This window comes from Mauremys mutica, chromosome 6, assembly GCF_020497125.1.
Source record: "Mauremys mutica isolate MM-2020 ecotype Southern chromosome 6, ASM2049712v1, whole genome shotgun sequence".
Classification (NCBI taxonomy): Eukaryota; Metazoa; Chordata; order Testudines; family Geoemydidae; genus Mauremys; species Mauremys mutica.
In genome coordinates, this window is record NC_059077.1 from 22,696,240 (window position 1) to 22,716,388 (window position 20,149).

The 20,149-nt window shown below is 39.1% G+C and overlaps 1 protein-coding gene across 2 annotated transcripts in view; it reads right to left on the reverse strand.

The window, feature by feature from the left end:
* ADAMTS12 (ADAM metallopeptidase with thrombospondin type 1 motif 12) overlaps positions 1–20,149 on the reverse strand; it is a 274,545-nt gene that overhangs the window by 51,857 nt on the left and 202,539 nt on the right. For both annotated transcript variants that reach the window (XM_045022339.1, XM_045022340.1), the window contains 2 exons: positions 16,182–16,426; positions 14,660–14,801 (listed from right to left, as the gene is read on the reverse strand). In XM_045022339.1, the coding sequence (XP_044878274.1) occupies positions 14,660–14,801; positions 16,182–16,426 (387 nt within the window). The remainder of the gene's footprint in view (positions 1–14,659; positions 14,802–16,181; positions 16,427–20,149) is intronic.

The window sequence follows — 20,149 nt, forward strand, 5'->3', positions numbered from 1 at the left end:
AAGAGGGTGTTCAGGAAAGATTTCTTTCAGGATGGAGTCCCCACTGAGTATGAGTTGTAGCTGTTTGACGATACCCCATCTGGGTTCCAGTGTGGGGTGGTAGGTGACAACTATGCATGTGCGGTCACAGATGGTTTTATTTCTAAAAGCAGATTCTCTTATGGTATTTGGATGACCCATTCCATGATGTTATCTACTTCTCTGGTGCAGTGTCCCTATTTGGTGAAGGCAGTTTTGAGTGTGTTAAGGTATATATCCCGGATTTTCTCCTCGGTGTATATTCTGCAATATCTGAGTGCCTGGCTGTAGATAACAAATTTCTTAGTGTGTTTGGGGTGGTTACTGGATCTATGAAGGTAGGTGTGGTGATCCATGGAGTTCTTGTATATAGTTGTCTATAGGTTTCATTGTTGAAGCTGATGGCCGTGTCCATGAAGTTGATGCTAGTGTGGGAGTGTTCCAGACAGATTTTTATGGTCAGATGTTGGTCGTTCAAGTTGTGGTTGAAATCTATGACGAAGATTAAGTCGTCTGTCCAGAGGATGAAAATATCATCAATGTATCTCAGGTATATAATTGGTTTCGCATTTGTCCAGAAATTCTTCTTCCAGTTGGCCTATGAAGAGGGTGGCATATTGGGGAGCCATCCTAATACTCATGGTTATTCCCATGGTTTGGGCAAGATGTTTGTTGTTGAATGTAAAATTGTTATGGGTGAGGATAAAATGGATGAGTTTGGTGATGTCTTTGGGGAGGAATATCTGAGGTCATCCATTTTCTTGTAAATATTTGAGGCAGGCAGCTATGCCATCATTGTGAGGCATGTTGGCATATAGGGAAGTGACATCCATGGTGGTAAGGATGGTGTTCTGAGGCAGGCTATTAATGTTATGGAGTTTGTGGAAGAAGTCAGTTGTGCACTGGAGGAAGATGGCCCTTTGTATGGCGAGCAGTTTGAGGATGGTTTCTCCGAGACCTGATATTCCTTCAGTGAGAATGCTCTGGCCAGATACTATGGGTCTGCCTAGGTTCCCTTGTTTGTGATTTATAGCTTATTCCAACAATTTGTAACCCTCTAATCCCCTTTTTGTCCTATGGCAACAAACTGGCCATTTCACCGTGAATGGTCCTTTAGAATATGTACTAACAACTTATGCTAAACTATCTGTTTGATCTTGTATTTATCTGTGACACTCTTAGACTGGCTACACTACTACTTATGTCAGTATAAGTTATGTCACTCAGGGGTGTGAATTTGCCACTCCTCTGAGCGATATAAGTTACACCGACCTAAGCACCGGTGTGGACAGTGCTATGTCAGCTTTCAAGCTTTACACAGAGCTTTTCTTCAGGTCTGGGAAGAGTGCTACTCAGAGTAGTGTCTCACTTTGAGTGCGTTTCCCAAACTGGTAGAAAAGCTCAAAAGCTTGTCTATCACACCAACGGAAGTTGGTCCAATAAAAGATATTACCTTGCCCACAGGTATGATAAATGAAAAGAGCAATTAAGACCCTTTATATAGTAAAGTAGCTGGAAACAACAGAAACCGCTGCCAAAGACAAAGCACTGGATGGCAATGCCTGCTAAACTAGGTGTATTGAAGAGTTTCCTGATTGCAAAATCTGGGTTCGGGAATGGTTGACAAGCTGTATGGCTGTGAGAGGCACAGAGCCGGAGAGGCAAAAGCGAGCAGTCAGCGGAAGATGCAAGGATGAGCATGGCCTTCAGAGGAAGCAGAGAGACAAAGTTCCTTGGATCATAACTGAGAGGAGAGGCAGACTTGGAAATTGTGAGCAAGGAAACTATCTACTGTAATTTGTTTCTATTGTATTCAGGAAAACACAATTTTGTGTAAACAAACAGGATTGCTAACCCCTTGGGCTAAAAGGGCAATAATATTGTACCACTGTGATTTTTATCTTCCCTTATATAGGTCTGTTGAAGGGGTCAAAATAGAATATGCTACTATGGGGTCAGGGATACGTGTTGTATTTTAGATAAAGAGGTGTCAACTTTGCACGGATGCTTTAGCAGGTTTCAAGAAAATAAATTTAAATAGAAATCTATTAACAACGCATAATAAACAACCCATAAGCTTTGGGAAACTGATGAGTTTTTCCCAATATTTCACACTTTCCCCAATATAACCATTGCACATATAAACAAACTTTAAATATTTGTTTCCTAATATTTCACACAAATTCTAATTATTTTTTTCATGGAATATCAGAGCCCTCCCATTTCACTTATCCATGAAGTTACGCAAAATGGCTTACAAAGATGGACATAGAGAAGATAGGATGCAACTGGAAAATCCAAAGGAAGAAAGGTTTGGATGGTGGCAATGGTAGTGGTAGATTGGAGGAGGGTTGATCATTGTTGAAAAATGCCAAGAGAATTTAACAGAAAACGATAAACTTTCTATTGGTAACGCTATTAAATTCAATTTTTTTTAGATACGTTTCTATAGAACCCTCTTGGTTTCATCCCTATTCTGTTCTATGCGACTTTTCCATAATGATGTTTGTTTTTTGCTTTGGAAACCTAATCAGAGAGTTTGGCAAATGTCACTGCCAGTTGTAAAATGAGGGAAGTTATCAGAAATGCTTCTCTGCCCCTTTTCAAACTCAGACATGAATTATTCCCCTATGATGAATTATTTAGCATAGTTTCAGCTGCTGTAATGCATTTTAAAGCAGAAGTCTGGTGCTAAAGTAGCCTCTTCAAACATGTGCAGAAGCCTAGTTTACAGTGTGTGCTCTTATACAAAACCATTGACATCAGTAAGCTCATCTATTTGAGTATTGTCAGTTATTTCAAGCTGTAATCACACAAATATCATTCTTAATAGGGGCCTTAAGTGGATTCACTTTATTTGCAGAATCTGGAAAGTTCTGGGATTGTTCAGAAATTAAAGGTGGATATAGGCCCCTAATCTTTCCATTATGGATGTGCATAACTTACTTCAAAGCCAGAGGGCGTAACATGTGCACATCAAGGTGCAAATAGATTCAGTGAAACAGTCTTTAAAACAAAACAAACAAATATTGTCATATTTAGTAACTATAAATATCCAATGTTCTGTATGAAGTAAGTCAGAAATATCTCACCCGGGCCCTGTCCTATTCCACACTTAAGCACATGCATAATTTAAAACACAAGTCCCACTGAAGTCACACATAATAAACATACTTAAATGCTTCTTTCAACTGAGGCCTCTAACAATTTTTATATAGAGGTCCTGCTTCCACCCAGCTATTTCTCCCTGATCCATGTCAGCAACACTTTGATGTGGCACTGGTGGACACCCACATAGCTGGTGGGTGGGTGTGTATGTGTGAAAGAGAGCAGTCCATGGGGTTTGATCCCTACTGAAGAGACCTTGCTCTATGTTCAGAAGCTAGAACATGTGTGGGAGTGTGTGATACAGCATGGCCAGAGGGCAGCAGGAGAGTGTTAGAAGGGAGCCTTATTCCCTGTAAGGGGAAGAAAGTTTGCTATAGATTAACTAGAGTACCTGAAGCCAATTAGAGCACCTGCAGTCAGTCACATGATAAAAAACCCTGCTTCAATCAGACAGTGTGGGAGTTGGAGCAGAAAGGATTGGTATTGGAGCAGAGAACAGTTTGAAGGAGTTGGAGCAGAGAACAGTTTGAAGAGAAGCAGAGGAAAGTTTGGAGGAGTGCTGCGGTGGGCTAAGAAGTCCAAGACCCTAGGTAAGGGGCACCTGGCTTGTGCAGAGGGAGGGCAGGAAGCCCCCCACAAGCTGAAGGGCAGGAGAGGGAAGTAGCCCAGGGGAAGGAACCGCCAGTTCAAGTGGTTCACCACTATCCTCAGGGCCCCTGGGCTGGGACCTGGAGTAGAGGGCGGGCCCAGGTCCCTCCCTCTCCACTCCCCTCCTCTAGGACACTAGTGGGGCAGTTAATATTCCAATTCAGGGGCAAGAAATGGCACCCTGAACCCCACCCAAAGAAGAGAAAGCGCGAGACCCATCATAATAGTGCCGGCAATTTGCCACAGAGTGTCTCCAGGAAAGAGAGCTTTCTGCTAGTGAAGCAGCCTCCTTCCTACACCCATTGCCTCACTGCTGGTCCCACAGAGTGATCACTTCAGCCAGGTCTACACTAGGAAATTAGTTCGCTATAACAACATTGTTCCGGGGTGTGAAAAATCCACACTTAATAGTGATACAGTTAAACCAACCTAATCCCCTGTGTAGACAGCACTAAGTTGATGGGAGAATTACCCCATCAACATAGCTAGCGCTTCTTGGGGATGTGGATTATAGACGCCATTGAAGAAGCCCTCCTGTCAGCACAGGTAGTATCTTCACTGAAGCTCCACAGTGGCATATCTGCAGCATTTTAAGTGTAGACCTGCCGTCAGCTGCTTGAAAGTCATTCACTCTCTCATTCTCCCAATCCTTCCATGCCTGACATTCTCACTCTCAAATATACAAAACCACTATATACAGAAATGGCTGAGCTAGCACTTCCAGTGCAATTGAGCTTTTTTGCATGCAAGTACACTCATAGGGGCATGAATATCCAACATTTGCGCAAACAGAACGTGTCCACACCACTGTTCATGAAAAAGCAAACAAACAGTATCAACACGGACAGATCAAATAGTGATTTTTTCGCAAACATTTTTCCCTGCTCTTTGCCTATCTCAGATCAACCGTGAGCTGGAAGGACTATTTTTGATGGGAGAGTCCAGTTCACCTTCCATGTCCATTCAATTCTTGATTCCTCTGCTAAATTTACCAACAAAAATGCCGATTAGAACATGGTTAGGTTGAGCTTTTTCGGATGTTCACTCAGAGCCTGAACACTTCAGTTGAAAGCGTCATCAAAACTAAAAGCTGAAAATGTAGATAAGAAGGGTCGGTGTTGGAAAAAGTCAGACATACACAGTGTGTATCTGTAAAAGTATGTGTGTGATTATGTGTCTATTTGCAACTGACATGAACCTGATTGTGTGCATGAGTGCACACGTGCGTGAGCACACACACATGCACACACGATTGTTTTACCTTGCCCTTTGAATGCACAAAAAATCATACTAATTGTATGCACAAATTATATACACAATTATGAAGGCAACCTTATGTCCCTAACTTTTTGAAAATCAGCATCTAAATCCAGACAGAAAACACAGTGACCACTGGTTTGTAAAATTAATACCACAACTTTTGGATTAAACTCCACGTCTGGGCTAAACTAGTACATATGGAGTTAAATTTGCAATGCTGAAGCTGAAAAGGGATTTAGTGGGTATACACTAATTAACCCTAATAGGAATCTTGTGGCTAAATCCTTTTATAAGCTTTGAAAATTTCCACTTGCTTGTTATTTCTACAGAGAGATAAACTTTTGCATTCTGCTTAATGCTATCTTTCAACCAAGAGGCTGTCCTCTTTTAGTCAAATTATGTTCAATGCCACTTTAATCTAATTCTGAGAAACATGATTAGGGCCTTTAGAAAGGACTGAATGTATTTGCAATTTTTTTTATCAACAATTATTTAAAGAATGATATGCAAGAAAAAGCAAACTAAAGGTTTTATGCATCCATATAGGTCAAATAATATATTATCTAAGGGGTTTATGTGCTATCCTGACAGTAAATGTCTACATTAGAAGAATATGGCTAGCTAGAGTATTTTAGAGTTGCTCTTTGCAAGCAGGGCTGGCTCCAGGCACCAGCGAAGGAAGTAGGTGCCTGGGGCGGCCAATAGATAGGGGCAGCACTCCATCCGTTATTGGGGCGGCACGTTCGGGTCTTCAGCAGCAATTCAGCAGGTGGGTCCTTCACTCCCTCTCTTTCTCTTCGGCGGCAGCTCAATCAGATTTTTGGTTTTTCTTTTTATTCCTTCGCCGCTTGGGGCAGCAAAAAAGCTGGAGCCGGCCCTGTTTCCAAGGAACATATTGGTCCACACATATCTAGACTGCAAAGCAGTTATTTGTTTGTTTTGCAGCACTTAGACAATTTAATAGCCCAGCTGCGCTGTTAGGATGGGATAGAGGTAACAGAACATTATGATTTTTACTGAAAATGACGCTTTGTTATTTTTCTTGTGGCCACAACTTTTCAGGGGGATTTGTTTGTGGGGGATTTGGTTTTACTTTTTGAAATCATTAAATTATTTCGTATTACATTAGATAACACATTAATTACACACATTAAAAAAGAAAAGAAAAATATCAATAGACAAACTTTACATCTCAGAAGTACGAGTAAACCTTCATTTAAACACAATGTTTTATCCCATCTCACACTCAATTCGGACAGTCTTCCAAAGGGGATAAGCCCTGCATGGAAGTCTCTCAATGGCATCAAGTGTTGTAGCCCCTGAATCTGACATTTCTGCATGTACCCCAGAATTCCACAGTACTGCAGTCAGCCATCTTGTGTGTTCAGCCCACGCCAGCTGAAAATCAAACATCATGTAGCTAGGAATAATACATGCAGCTGCATGTTTGCAGCTGTACTAATTAGAATAGGACGTAGGGCAGGGCTGGCTCCAGGCACCAGCGGAGGAAGCACATGCCTGGGGTGGCACATGCTAAGGGGTGGCATTCTGTCCATTCTTGGGGTGACACAGTGTGGGCAGCTTTTTTTTTTTTTTTTTTTTTGCTTGGGGCGGCAAAAATGGTAGAGCCGTCCCTGATGTTGGGACAGGGAGTTAATGTTCCATGAAAATAGAAGGAATGTTTGGACAGCCAATCTTGGTTTTAGGTGCCTCTGACATGTAAGTTTTATTGTTATGACTAGAAATGCTTTGCAAAGAAGAAGCAGCAGCAGCAGCAGAAGAAATTGATATTGGCTGTTGCTAGGAAAATTGATAACCTATTAGAGGCTATTATGAAGGCTTTGGGCTTTGTCCAAAGAAAATTTGGGCTTTGGGCTTTGTCCAAAGAAAATTTATAAAAAATTTAGTTTAAACGTGTGCTTTAAAGCAGTCTGAGGAAGCTTTTCTTTGAGCAAGGATCTGACATATAAAATTCCCCATCAGATGGATGGAAGGAAAGCCCTTGGAAGCCCAGATGGTAATCACTCAAGCCATTTCAGATTTTGGTAAATATAAATGTTTTGAATGCTCTGAACCTATTGCCGTGGCGTGTGTGTGTGTGAGAGAGCATGTAAGACCTAGCAAAAAAATAGTTTTAGGTAAAAGCACTCTGGTTTGTATCAATCATATATCAGACAGAGTAACTGTGTCCCTATTGTTCCTGACACTGCCTGCAGAGAAACAATAAAGTTATCACTGCTTTGGGTTCTGAAAACTCTGGGTAACAGATTTGGTGAGCCAGCCAGGAGTGATAGGGAGGAAGTGGATGATTGGTACAAATGGTTTGCTGTGCTATGCAAGAGGAGAGGAGTGTGGGGCAGGGTAGCAACCTGGAATTTCCCTGTGTTGAGGTCTGCGAGTCAATTTATGAATACATTCCATTACTGGGACTCTGGTAGCCTAATCAAACGAGAAAATATGTCAGAAGGACAGGGAAAATCTGGGAAAAAAGCACAGCTGAAAATGATTTTGGAAAACAGCTTGACTGATTTGTACAGAATAGTAATGGTTTTTGGAAGCCTGGAAGCTTTACCAGCCCCAGGGAGTTCCTGCAGCTCTGTGTACTGATGGTAGTGAGGGTAGTAAATAAAGAGATAGATGAGTTAAAGGCAATCAATCAATTAATCAATCCAGCCTAAAGGCAGCATCAAATATCCTCCGCACCACCAGCTTGATTCAGGCCGCACAGATAGTGGCACTGCAGAAGCAAGGGGTGTGACAGGGGGCGAGAAAGTAACAAAGCTGGACAGGAGGTATTTGGATTGAAACAGCAGACAATGGAGACTGAAGGAACTGTCAGAGCCTTACTGAAGGATTCCCAGGATAAGAATCAGGCAGGTCACAGGGACTGTAAGAGACAGTATTTGACCTATATAGATGCATCAAACCTTTACTAATCTTCTTCTTGCATATCATTCTTTAAATCAATCCTTTCTAAAGGCTGTAGTCATGTTTCTCAGAAAACCTTCTAGAGTTTTTAATCTATAAAATAAGAGGAAATGCCAATTATTTATTTTTATTTTATATTATATATGTATGTATTTATACAATATAAGCATATATTATTGATAATATAAACACAATAATTATAAATTATATTATATTTATAACATAATTATATATTAATATACCTTTATATAATTATATATATTATATACGTATATATAGTATTTATTTACATAATTTTTATATTATTTATTTAATTTATTATGTATGGGGGAGAGTCAATTTCAGGGGATAGCGATCTCATCTCTCAGGTTCTGTTATTGCAGTCTAATCTGATCCAGTTTATGTTTTAGACAGAACAAGATAAATCCATACAAAGGAGAGAAGAAAAATAACTAGAACAATACATGAAAATGCAGCTTCTGTTTCTAGTTTGTAGTTTTGTTGCTGGAAGACCACAGCATATGATTTGTTTAACCATTTATGAACCCCAGCTTCACTTCTTTGGCTCCAGAAAACATCTGGCTGGATTGCTCTGATTTTCCTCTAAACAGGAGGCAGAATAGATTAAGGCAACTTGATGTTGATTGACTGTGATAATGATTATTATTATGGGTCTGATACAACGACCACTGAAGTCAATTGGAGTCTTCCCACTAACTTCAAATGGGCCTTGAATGAGGCCCTGAGTTACTAATTGCTCCCAAGAAAGTAAATATTCATAAGTGGTGGCAAGCTTAGCCCACTGGATATGCCAATCAGATAATTTGATAGTGCCTATATAAATAATTGGCACTTCCTCTTATTTTATGGAATAACTAGTCCTTCATTAAAGGAAACTATGACCACAAAGTCCTTGAAGGTCATTTTACCACCACATTTTAGTCAAAACAAGCTTAACTCTCATCATTTCTTTGACTCCATTTTGGACTTATTTTCAACAACACTTGTTATATAATGTGTTTATTAGTATACGATGATCTTCTAGTCAACTTTAACCCACTTCACCTTAGCAACACCGGTTTCAAAAATACCAAGATGGCTTGGATGTAGCACAACAGCTCTGTTATTGTCAATGACATTCAATTCTGAGTCTAAAATACCTTGCACTGCGCTCAGAAATAACCATTGTCCAAACCAAGAAACTAGTTTTATGGACGCTCAGAGAATTGTGGTATTTAACAGAGTTTGGAAATAGTATTTCATACTGGCCTCTCAAACCCACTGACGGGAAAAACGTGTGTCACATTAATTTAGTATGTAATAGGTCAACACTTTTTGGTCTAGAAGGTCAACAATTAACATAATTCCTATTCCTCATTATACGTAATACGTTTAGAGTAACAATTTCCAGTTTTCTACACTGAGAGACAGCTGGCATTTCCCAAATACACCAATAATGGTGCTGCTATCTAATTCTAGAAAACAACATCACAATGTGCCCTAAGTAAGGGGGCAGAGCAGAGTAGTGCCATCACAGGAGCAGAGGAGGGTTGGAACTGTGATTCTCGTTTTCTCCTTGCTACAGGGATGTGGTAGCGGGAACTGGCATAGATAAGCAGCAGTTTACTTCCCCTTTTGTGCTAATGCTCCACTGTCTTTGGCTGCCCACTTGCATGTGGCAAAATTAGTGGACCTGCTCAAGTGTCTTTCTCCACATATCATGCCCTATTATGATTCACCCCCTAACTGCCCTGAGCAGCCACATAGTGGCAGAACTCACCCTACATTTCAGTTTCCACCTTAGCAGAGAGCTAGAAGTGAACTCTAGTAGTTGAAAAAAGGTAAATAATAAGTGGGGATGCCATTTGTTAGAAATCAACAAACAAAAGTAACCTGGGGCCATCTATTAAAGTGATCCAGCTAGTAGTCCAAAAAACAGAGCCAAAGATCACAGGTGTTATCCAAGCAGCTTTTCAACCAGACGGTGTTTCTCAGGTTTATAATTTTTTGCAGGGAACACTTAAGAAAATAGTTCCGCTAATCTTAAAGAAAACAAATCAAGCAGTTCAAAAAAACATTAATCTCATGTCATTGTCATGCCAGTCATTAAATTAAACATCAAATATTATCAGCACTTACATACTATGGTGATTGATGGGGGTTATACAAGTACACTGCATAACATTCAATCCAAGGGGTTCAATTGTTTCAGATAAACTAATTACATTTTAGGGGTTATTTTTGCTAACAAGAAAAGAATACTGTTATTTATTGACTGACAACAGACCAGTGTTCTGAGAAAGGTAAGAGCACATAATTAGCGTGGAAAAAAAATCACATTGACCCCCAGGCATTAATTACCTAAAATGAAAGCTGTAACAAGCCAGTTCTTCAAACTATGGAAAACAAATAACCATAGCTGTTTTCTTCATAGGGAAGATTTAAATACTAGTACTAATAAAAACAATGAGGAGTCCGGTGGTACCTTAAAGACTAACAGATTTATTTGGGCATAAGCTTTTGTGGGTAAAAAATCCACTTCTGATTTTTTACCCACAAAAGCTTATGCCCAAATAAATCTGTTAGTCTTTAAGGTGCCACCGGACTCCTCGTTGTTTTTGTGGATACAGACTAACATGGTTCCCCCCGATACTAGTACTAATGTTTGTCTTTGCTGCCTTAATATACTTGACTTCAGTCTAAATTTGTTACAGGATTTTTTGTTTGTTCCTTTAATACCAAAATCTCATGGAATGCAATTAAAGTAACCAATCATTATCTGCCGGCATTCACAAAAACATAAAAATTAGAAATGGAAGAGGCCAATGTCCTCTTAGCAATCCCCTTGCAGGTCCAAGTTTGTCCCTCCACTACTTTATGTAGTCTAGTTATAAATGACTCTGGCAATGGGATTCCTACTACATCTAATTGATCTTATTGAAATCAACAAAACCAAATACAAACTTCTTTAAAGATCATTACAAGTAGGGTGACCAGACGTCCTGATTTTATAGGGACAGTCCTGATTTTTGGAGCTTTTTCTTACATAGGCACCTATTAAGCTCCACCCCATCCCAATTTTTCACACTTGCTATCTGGTCAACCTCATTACAAATCTACTGAAAAATCAACTGACTTTTTACCATTCATAACATTCTTCTCCAAAAATGTATTTTGTGTTTCAAAGAAAAGATCTGAAGCCTCTGTTTTGCAGAAACGCCCCTGGGATCTTCACTATTTTATGCTCACTTTCACTTATCACTGCCTTCACGTCATTAATCTGTTTAAGATGATATTCCTTAAGCTTTACTTTTATTATCAAAGACATTTCTGCACCTGTTGTTGGAATCATCTTATGCTTCTTATTCTACTTTCTACAACAAACAATTTTTGTCTGATTTATAATTCTATACTGAACTGCAATAACACTTTGATTTTTTTAAGTTACCATAATGTAGAAAGAATTAAACAGATACAAGTTCTACAAAATGATTTCACATTAGCTGATTACTGAGAAATGTTGGGGAAACATCGATTCCTATTAGTGCAGTACAAAACTGAAGTCAAAAAAATTACTTAAATGTATTAAAAAACCAATCAGTTCTGGTAATACAAAAAAAAACCCTGAATACCTTTAATAGCCTCCATTGGTAGTATACAGGATCACTACAATCCTGCTAACAATTGCTCCAGTGGAAAACACTGTAAAAATGCATTTTCCAGCTCAGTTTGTGGAAAAGGATGAAATTCATGCTAGATGTTATAAAAAACCATTTGCTGCTCCCTAAGCAATTTTAATAGATTTTAAGGTGACAATGGACCATTGTCATTATCTAGCCTGACCTCCTATATAACAGAGACTAAACAACCTCACCTCAAGTTGGCTCTTCGATAATTAGAATGCTGTTATGATAACATCCTTGGAATTTCTAAATATTATAGATGACAATTTCCTAACAGTACAACAGTCCAAGGGAAGTGATAGGAGTGTGATTGCTTGAGTCATTTATAACTAGGGTACATAATCTAGGAAGGAACAAACTTGCAGCAGCCAAGTGACATCAGCATTTTTCATTTCTACTTGTTATGGTTTTATGAGGGCAGTGTGATAATTATTGGTTTCTTTAATTACATTCCAACACAGGGAAATTCTATATTAACCCTCCTCTTAACACATTAAGAGGAACTGATCACACAGACCTAAAAATTAATGGTAGCTTAGGTACAAGTGATCATGATTTGATCACATTTGTGAAGTGCCGTAGAATAAAGTCTAAATCAGTGTGTGTGTGTGTGTGTGTGTGTGTGTGCGCGCGCTAGAGATAATAGAATAAATAATGTACTTAGACTTCTGTAAGGCATTTGATTTGGTACTGCATGATACTTTGATTAAAACACTAGAATGATACAAAATTAACATGATGGCACACATTACATGGATTAAAAACTGGCTAAATGATAGATCTCAAACTTTAATTGTAAACAGGGAATCATCATTCAGCTAGTGTGTTTCTAGTGAAGTCCTGCAGCAATCAGTACTTGGCCCTATGCTATTTAACATTATCATCAATGACTTGGAAGAAAAAATAAAATCACTGTTAAAGTTTGCAGATGACTCAAAGATTGGGGGAGTGATATATAATGGAGACGACACATCAATGATATGGAGCAATCTGGGTCCCTTGGTAAGCTGCGTGTAATGCATTTGATATGGCCAAGTGTAAAGCTATACATCTACAGGCAAAGAATGTGGGACATACTTACAAGGTGTAGGACTCTGGGGGTGGGTCATAATCAGCTGAACATGAGCTCCTAGTGCAATGCTGTGGCCAAATGGGCTAATGTGATCCTTGGATGTATAAATGGGGGAATAGGCAGGAGTAGGAAGATTATATTACCTCTGTATTTGGCACAGAAGCACATGGTGGTCAGAGGAAATGCTACAAAGACACACAAAGCGTATCTTAAGAAAACTGATGTGGACATCACAAGCTGGGAAAAGCAAGCCACCAACCCACCCCAATGGTGCCATATCCTCCATCAGGCAGTGGCCCGCTTCGAGGAGAAGCGCCTTGTCTTCAGGTACGTCCAAACTACCCACCGGAACGCGCTCCCGTCGACTCCAGAACTCCACCAGGGCGAGAGGCGGAAGTGGAGTCGACCGGGGAGCTGCGGCCGTCGATCCCACGCAGTGAGGACGGGAGGTAAGTTGATCTAAGATACGTCGACTTCAGCTACTTCTCGTAGATGAAGTTGCGTATCTTAGATCAATCCCTCCCCCCAGTGTAGACCAGGCCTTCGAAGCTGAAAAGATAAAGAAGAGGAAGGAAAAAGAAATAACTTTCTCCCAGCAGTCCGCTGGCCTGCCACAAAATGTCCACTGCAGGTGGATTTGCAGTTCCAGGATCAGACTCCTGAGTCATCTCAGGACCCATATGTAAATCCATGGTAGAGATCATCCTCGAATTGAGGGACTGCCAGTCAATCAATTTGGCACTGATGCAACCAATGCTGGAATACTGTGTCCAGTTCTGGTGCTCACAATTCAAGAAGGTTGTTGGTACATTGGAGAGGGTTCAGAGAAGAGCCAAGAGAATGACTAAAGGATTAGAAAACATACTTTGTAGTGACATACTCAAACTAAACAGATTGAGGTCCTTAACATAAAGACGGTTAAGGGGTGACTGGATCACAGTTCTAAGTACCTACATTGGGAACAAAAATTTTATAATGGGCTCTTCAGTCTAGCAGACACAGGACTAACAAGACTGAATGGCTGAAAGTTGAAGCTAGAGAAATTCAGACTGGAAATAAGGTGCAACATTGATTACCCTCATTGTTAAACTCATTTTTTCAGCTAGGTTTGTAGAAGAGGATGAAATTCAGACTAGATATTATAAAACTCCATTTGCTGCTCCTCTAAACAATTTTAACAAAGGGTTATGGTGGATTCTCCATCACTGGCAATTTTTAAAATCAACATTAGATTTAGATATGTTCTAGTTCAACAGGAATTATTTCAGGGAAGTTCTATGGCCTGTGTTATACATAGGCTTGGAAAGATTAGAATTTTATTGGTAAACACTGATTTCACTGTACACACAAAAACCTACAAAAAAGTATTTCCGTTGATGATAATTGAAATCCATAGATAGGCAAAGTAAGAAAATGCTACTTGTGAACTTATCACAGTCCCATCTGAATGTATATAAAACATGCAATGAATACGCATAAAACATATTTACAGCTCTGCTAAAACAGCCATCTTATAGATTCATAGATTCTAGGACTGGAAGGGACCTCGAGAGGTCATCAAGTCCAGTCCCCTGCCCTCATGGCAGGACCAAATACTGTCTAGACCATAAATCTTCATAAATCTTTAACTTTTTGAATCTCAGGTATATCGTCATTATATACCTATTGTGTGACACTCCCCCACAAACCCGTACTTTCCCACAACTGTGAAAATTAACTTTATACAAATGGGGTCCGGGTGGGGAGGATGCTTAAACACATCAATATTATCTGTCAAGATTATTTAAAAAAAATAAGTCAAATGCTGCCAAACCTAGTGGTGCAAGAGGTCAGACTAGATAATCACAGTGGTCCCTTCTTGCTTCATAATCTATTAATTTATAATAAGAGTAAATCAGATGACAGACAATGAAAAGGATAATAAAAAAGCATGTTTTTTAACCTCTTCCACATGTTACACTGCAATCCGTCCAGCCTCCATATTGCCAAAAATATTCTGGGTCCACTACTTCATTCTCAAGGTTTCCTTCTTTACGTATCGTGTATTCATACTTTATTCCGGGGTTACTTTCCTGAAAGAGTAGCTTAAAAAAAAAAAAGAAAAAAAGATGTGATTAAATTATGTACTTGTCTGTGATTATAACACATTGGCCCAAATCTTCAAGCGTAGAGTCCAAAGTGTCTGCAGATATTTACAGGCACCCAACCTGGGAATATATGACTCTTGAAGCATGCCTGCCCTTGAGAAATGTATATATCAACTCCTCATTTGTGCACAGGTATGGGGAGGGAACAGGTGCATTTAAATGTGGGGTGCACTAAAGCAAGCAAATACTTTTGCAAGCATACTTGTGAAAAATGTGGGTCAGAGTATATGGTATCCTATCAATTACAAGACAAGGCTATGCAAAATAACCAAATGGAGATAATTGAAAATAGACATTTTATTAACACCTATATTTATATGCAAATTTTATAAATGATAGTGTCACAACCATATAACACCTGTTCCTTCTCAGCAGACAGCAGCATATTTATCAAAACATTGCTTTAATATTGTTTTCTAAATGTCTCCTTAAAGAAAGAGGAAAATTCTTAGCAGAAACAGGCAGTGAGCAAGTCAAACAAATTGTTCATTTACTTTTGGCAGATAACAGAGGTGGGGAAGGAGATAATCTTTAGGGGATAAAATACTGAAACAACTCCACAAAATGGTTTACTCCCACCCAACCAGGCAACACTGAACACTGACAGAAATCTTATTTCCCTGCTTTAAGTCCCCTACTCTGCACGCTGAACATGGACCATCCACTAAACCCACTTGGACACATCCTTCCCATACATTCCAGGGGTGGGAGTGGTGCAGTAGTAGGTTCCATTCCTTCCTCCCTTCTTTTTCTCTGGTCTTATGTTTCATACATATCTCTGGCATACTAAGTAAACAGGAAAAAAGCAAGTATCAGAGGGGTAGCCGTGTTAGTCGGGATCTGTAAAAAGCAACAAAGACTCTGTGTCGCTTTTTACAGGAAAAAGGCAGGATTCAGAGAGACAGACGGCAAAAGGGAAACTACAAGTACCTTCCCCAAGGTAAATATTAGTTTGATATATTTAAAGCTAGACCGGATAAATCAGCCGAAGATCTATCGTAGGGAGCGCTTTTATGTAGTGGGCATTGAATGATTAAATAGGTCTTACCCTCTCTGGGTTTTTGGTCCCAGCTCATCAGGGTACTCAAGCACATAACTTGTAGAGTAAACGAGAGTACTCATGTTCTTACAGGTAAGCACGTGCTTAAGTAATTCTATTGAATCAAGGCCTTCAGTTGTATGACTACTTTCAAAGCCAAACCAAGATAACGAAGGATATAAAAGATGAGTTATTTTTTCCTGCCTTGTTTTCAAAGCTCCAGATCATTCTGCTTCCAGCCAGAGTTATCAGCTTCTGCTGCCAATCCTTTACTGTACCTGTATCCACACTGACTCATTGGTGGGTCCAGACGCTGTCAGATTTTCGAGATCTCCATTTCTCTCATATTGAAATGTTGTTCCTGCCACTTTGTATTCTCCATTCCACTGAATAATAAATCCCCCATTTAGGTAATACTTTTTTGGGTCTTCACTCCGCACTGCAAGGAAATTTCCTGCTTCTGCCACTTCTACTACTCTTATGCCCCTTGCTCCTTTTGGAATCAGTCCAATGTCAACATAGCCTACGGAGACAAGACAGGTTCATTTAAATGATTATTGTTACAACAGAAAGTGATTATACATTACTTATCTTTTTAAAATACAGACTTCAGCCACACTTGTAAATATGTAAGGTGAGCACATTATCATACAGTTTAAGTTTCAGTAACTCCTTTTAAATCTAGTTAACAGTGCCTTTCAATGCAAAGTCTTCCTGGGTTGCAAGAATCAATTAGAGGACAGGAATTCGCTTATTATTTAGGCTATTAGAAGACATATTGAGATTCATTCTTCTCTGAGGTACTACACCAGAGTAAACCTAGAGGAACTCCATTGAGGATGGAATAGGTGGCAACATCTACCATAAATACTGTGACGTGTGAAAAGGGTCACTATATATTTCAGAGAAGAAAATCTGTGGCAGTTGCATTAAGTCATGATGCCTCCTATGGGGAAGGATATTTGAAACTTGCAGGAAATGTTATCAGCTGTCACCACTGTAGGAGAGGAGGGATACAGGGCTTTGGGCACTAGCCTGAGACTTGTGAGATCTGGATTCAAGTCCCTGTTTTACCACAAACTTCTTGTGTGACCCTGTGAAAGTCATTTAGCCTCTCTGTCCCTTAGTTCTCAATCTGTCAAACAGGGGTAACAACACTTCGCTGCCTCACAGGGGTGCTGTGAGGGTAAATTGATGAAAGACTGAGACACTCAGATACTGCAGTAACAGAGGCCAAATAGATGGCTGTGTTTTCAGCCACCAACAGAAAGTCCAGATTTTACCGACAGGACTCAAAATTGAGTGTGGTCATGTGCTGAAATAAGGCAAGTTTTACTGGTAAAACTTCCCAGGGTAGACCAGGATTTAGAATTAAAATCTGCTTGCCTTACTCACACAAATAGTCTTAATGGCCTCGATAGGTCTACTCATGTGAGTTAGGCAAGCAGGATTTGGCTCTACGCCATACTGAGCAATCTTTAATATCTATCTTGGGTGCTTATTTGACACCCATTACTATGGTATCGGAGCACCTCAGTCTCTAATGTATTTATCCTCACAACACCCCTGTGAAGTATGGAAGTGCTACACAGTAAGTTTGGATTCAAGCTTTTTTAGAATAATGTTTGTTAAAATTAGTGTTAAAAATACAAATTTAACAAAAATCGGTTAAGCAACAACTCAGAGACAATTATTTTGGCATGGCCCCTTCCACTGTAGCTCAAAAGCTTGGCTGGTTTTAAAGTGTACTGGGACAGTTTGATAATATATTTTTGCATTCTGGTTTTTGTATTACGTTTATTTTCTTTTGACCAGCTGAATTATCTTCTAATTTCCTAGATGCCCGCACTAATTCCCAATGAATATTGTGCTGCCTTAGAAAGCAAAGCTAATCAGCTGCCGGTTATTCAATTGTTCCCCTTTAATGCCATGAGCTGTTTTCACGTAGCCATCCAGGTTACACAGCTTAGGGCACACAGCTCAGTCTGACCAGGATCTGGAGATTTGAGACTCACCGTCACAGTCAAAATGTCAGAGCCATCTAGCCCACACATTGGAGTATTGATATTGATGGCATTATAAAACCTCTTTGAACTGAGCAACTCACTGAGGCTATTAACCTCCCCCCCACACACTCTTTTTGAAAAGTTAAATGTATATACTCATAACCACTGAAGGGAATGGAAATGTCGTAATTAGGGTATGAAGAAATTTATGCTATAACTAAATGTATGTCAAGAACCTAATCCTGCAGCTCTTGTGAAGCCCAAACTCCCACTGGAGTCTGAAGTCTTGAATGACCTTTCATACTAGAGAGACAAGTGGGTGAGGTAATATCTTTTATTGCACCAACTTCTGTTGGTGAGAGAGACAAGCTTTCGAGCTACACAGAACCCTTCTCTGTGTAAGAAGAGCTTCTTGTAAGCTCAAAAGCTTGTCTCCTTCACCAATGGAAGTTGGTCCAATAAAAGATATTACCTTACTCCCCTTGTCTCTCTAATATCCTGGGACAGACATGGATACAATAATACTGCATATTTTCATATTGGTGTAATTCAGGAGTAACACCACTGAAGTAAACAGTCCCACCACCGTAAATGAGAATAGAAGTAGGCCCATTGACATCTACTCCTTATACCAGAGTCAGTCAGCTCACTGTTATCCTACCCACCCTCCTGTTTGTCTGTTGCCACCTGCTCTCTCACGTTTGGACCAGTATAAAGAAGCGACCATTTGCAAAATCCAGCTCAATTTTTAAACATGTGTCTTTCCTACATTTTGGAGGTGTTCTGTGGTCAAGATTTGCATCCATCACTTAATAATACACCATTGTATCTGCTAATGTACCGCTTGCATGGGTAGAAAAAAGTGCATGCAGTAATACACTGCATATAAAAAGGTAATTAATAAAATAAGTGTTAGCAGTAGGAATTCAGTTCAAGATGGCATTTCAATCATGAGAAGCTTTTTGGGATGTGAGAAATTGAAAGCATTTTTCAGGTGAAATTGAGTTCCTTGCACTATAGTCCATATGAAAGACTCAACTGATTATTCAAAGCGAATATGAAGCTCTTCACTGCATGATTCAATAGGTGCACATCTGGTCTCTTGGTAGATTTGAAGACGTGGAAAATGTACTGCTTCAGCAGCATAACTGAAAGAATTATCTCAGAAGCCCAGCTGGACTTGTCTTTGAATGACCCATTTAGATCAAAATTATATTAACTTTCCTTTTCTATCACTCTGTTCCATTAAAAACAGAATAACATCTTCAAACTTACTTTTGGAACAGATGGCAGCATGTACACCTGGCTTTTGACCCAGTTTTGTTAAATATGCTGTACTGACAAGCTAAAGGTCTTTAGACTTTACATGTGCTGTTTAATTATCAGCCCTATATAATTTCTTACTATAAAAGATCTATACTTACTATAGAACTCTAAAAGCAGACATAATCTTTAGGCAATCAAAGACGTGGAGAGCACTGGAAATTCAAGTAATTATTTTCCTGGGTTTTTTTTTTTTTTTAATGACAGTGCAGTATCAATGCTAGTCTTACACAATCTTAGAAAATTAGACAACAAACTCACTATCTTTCTTTCATCCTTTCTGCAGCAGTGTCACTCAGTTTCTGCACATAAAGTATCTGCACAAAGTTTTTTTTAATGCACTTCCATGATAAAGAGATTGTATTACAGTACTAGTAGGAGGTGAACTGAAAAATGCTATTTCTTTTGTTTATCTTTTTACAGTGCAAATATTTGTAATAAAAATAATAATATAAAGTGAAATCAATATATTTGAAAATGTCAAAAAAATTCAAAAATATTTTTAATGAATTTCAATTGGTATTGTGTTATTGTTTAGCAGTGTGATTAAAACTGATTAATCGTGACTATTTTTTAAAATCTAGTTAATTTGTTTTGCTTTAATCGCTTGAGTTAACTGTGATTAATTGACAGCCCTAGAAATTATGGATAAACTGTTCATGATTTAAAAAGAAAATGGTTTAATTTTGTTCCCTCAAGCATATTTTGCTTATTTCATCTCTCTCTGCACTGAAATAGGTATCACTGTAACATTCATAAGTTATATAGTAAGATAAGCAAGAAAAGCCTTTCATATGGAACACTGATCCAAATCCAAATATGACAAATTGTGTTAGAACCAGAAGGTGTTACCTGAAATTTGACTCCACTCTAGTGTGTCATACAGGAAGCATAAGTTTAGATTCCAAATGTCATTT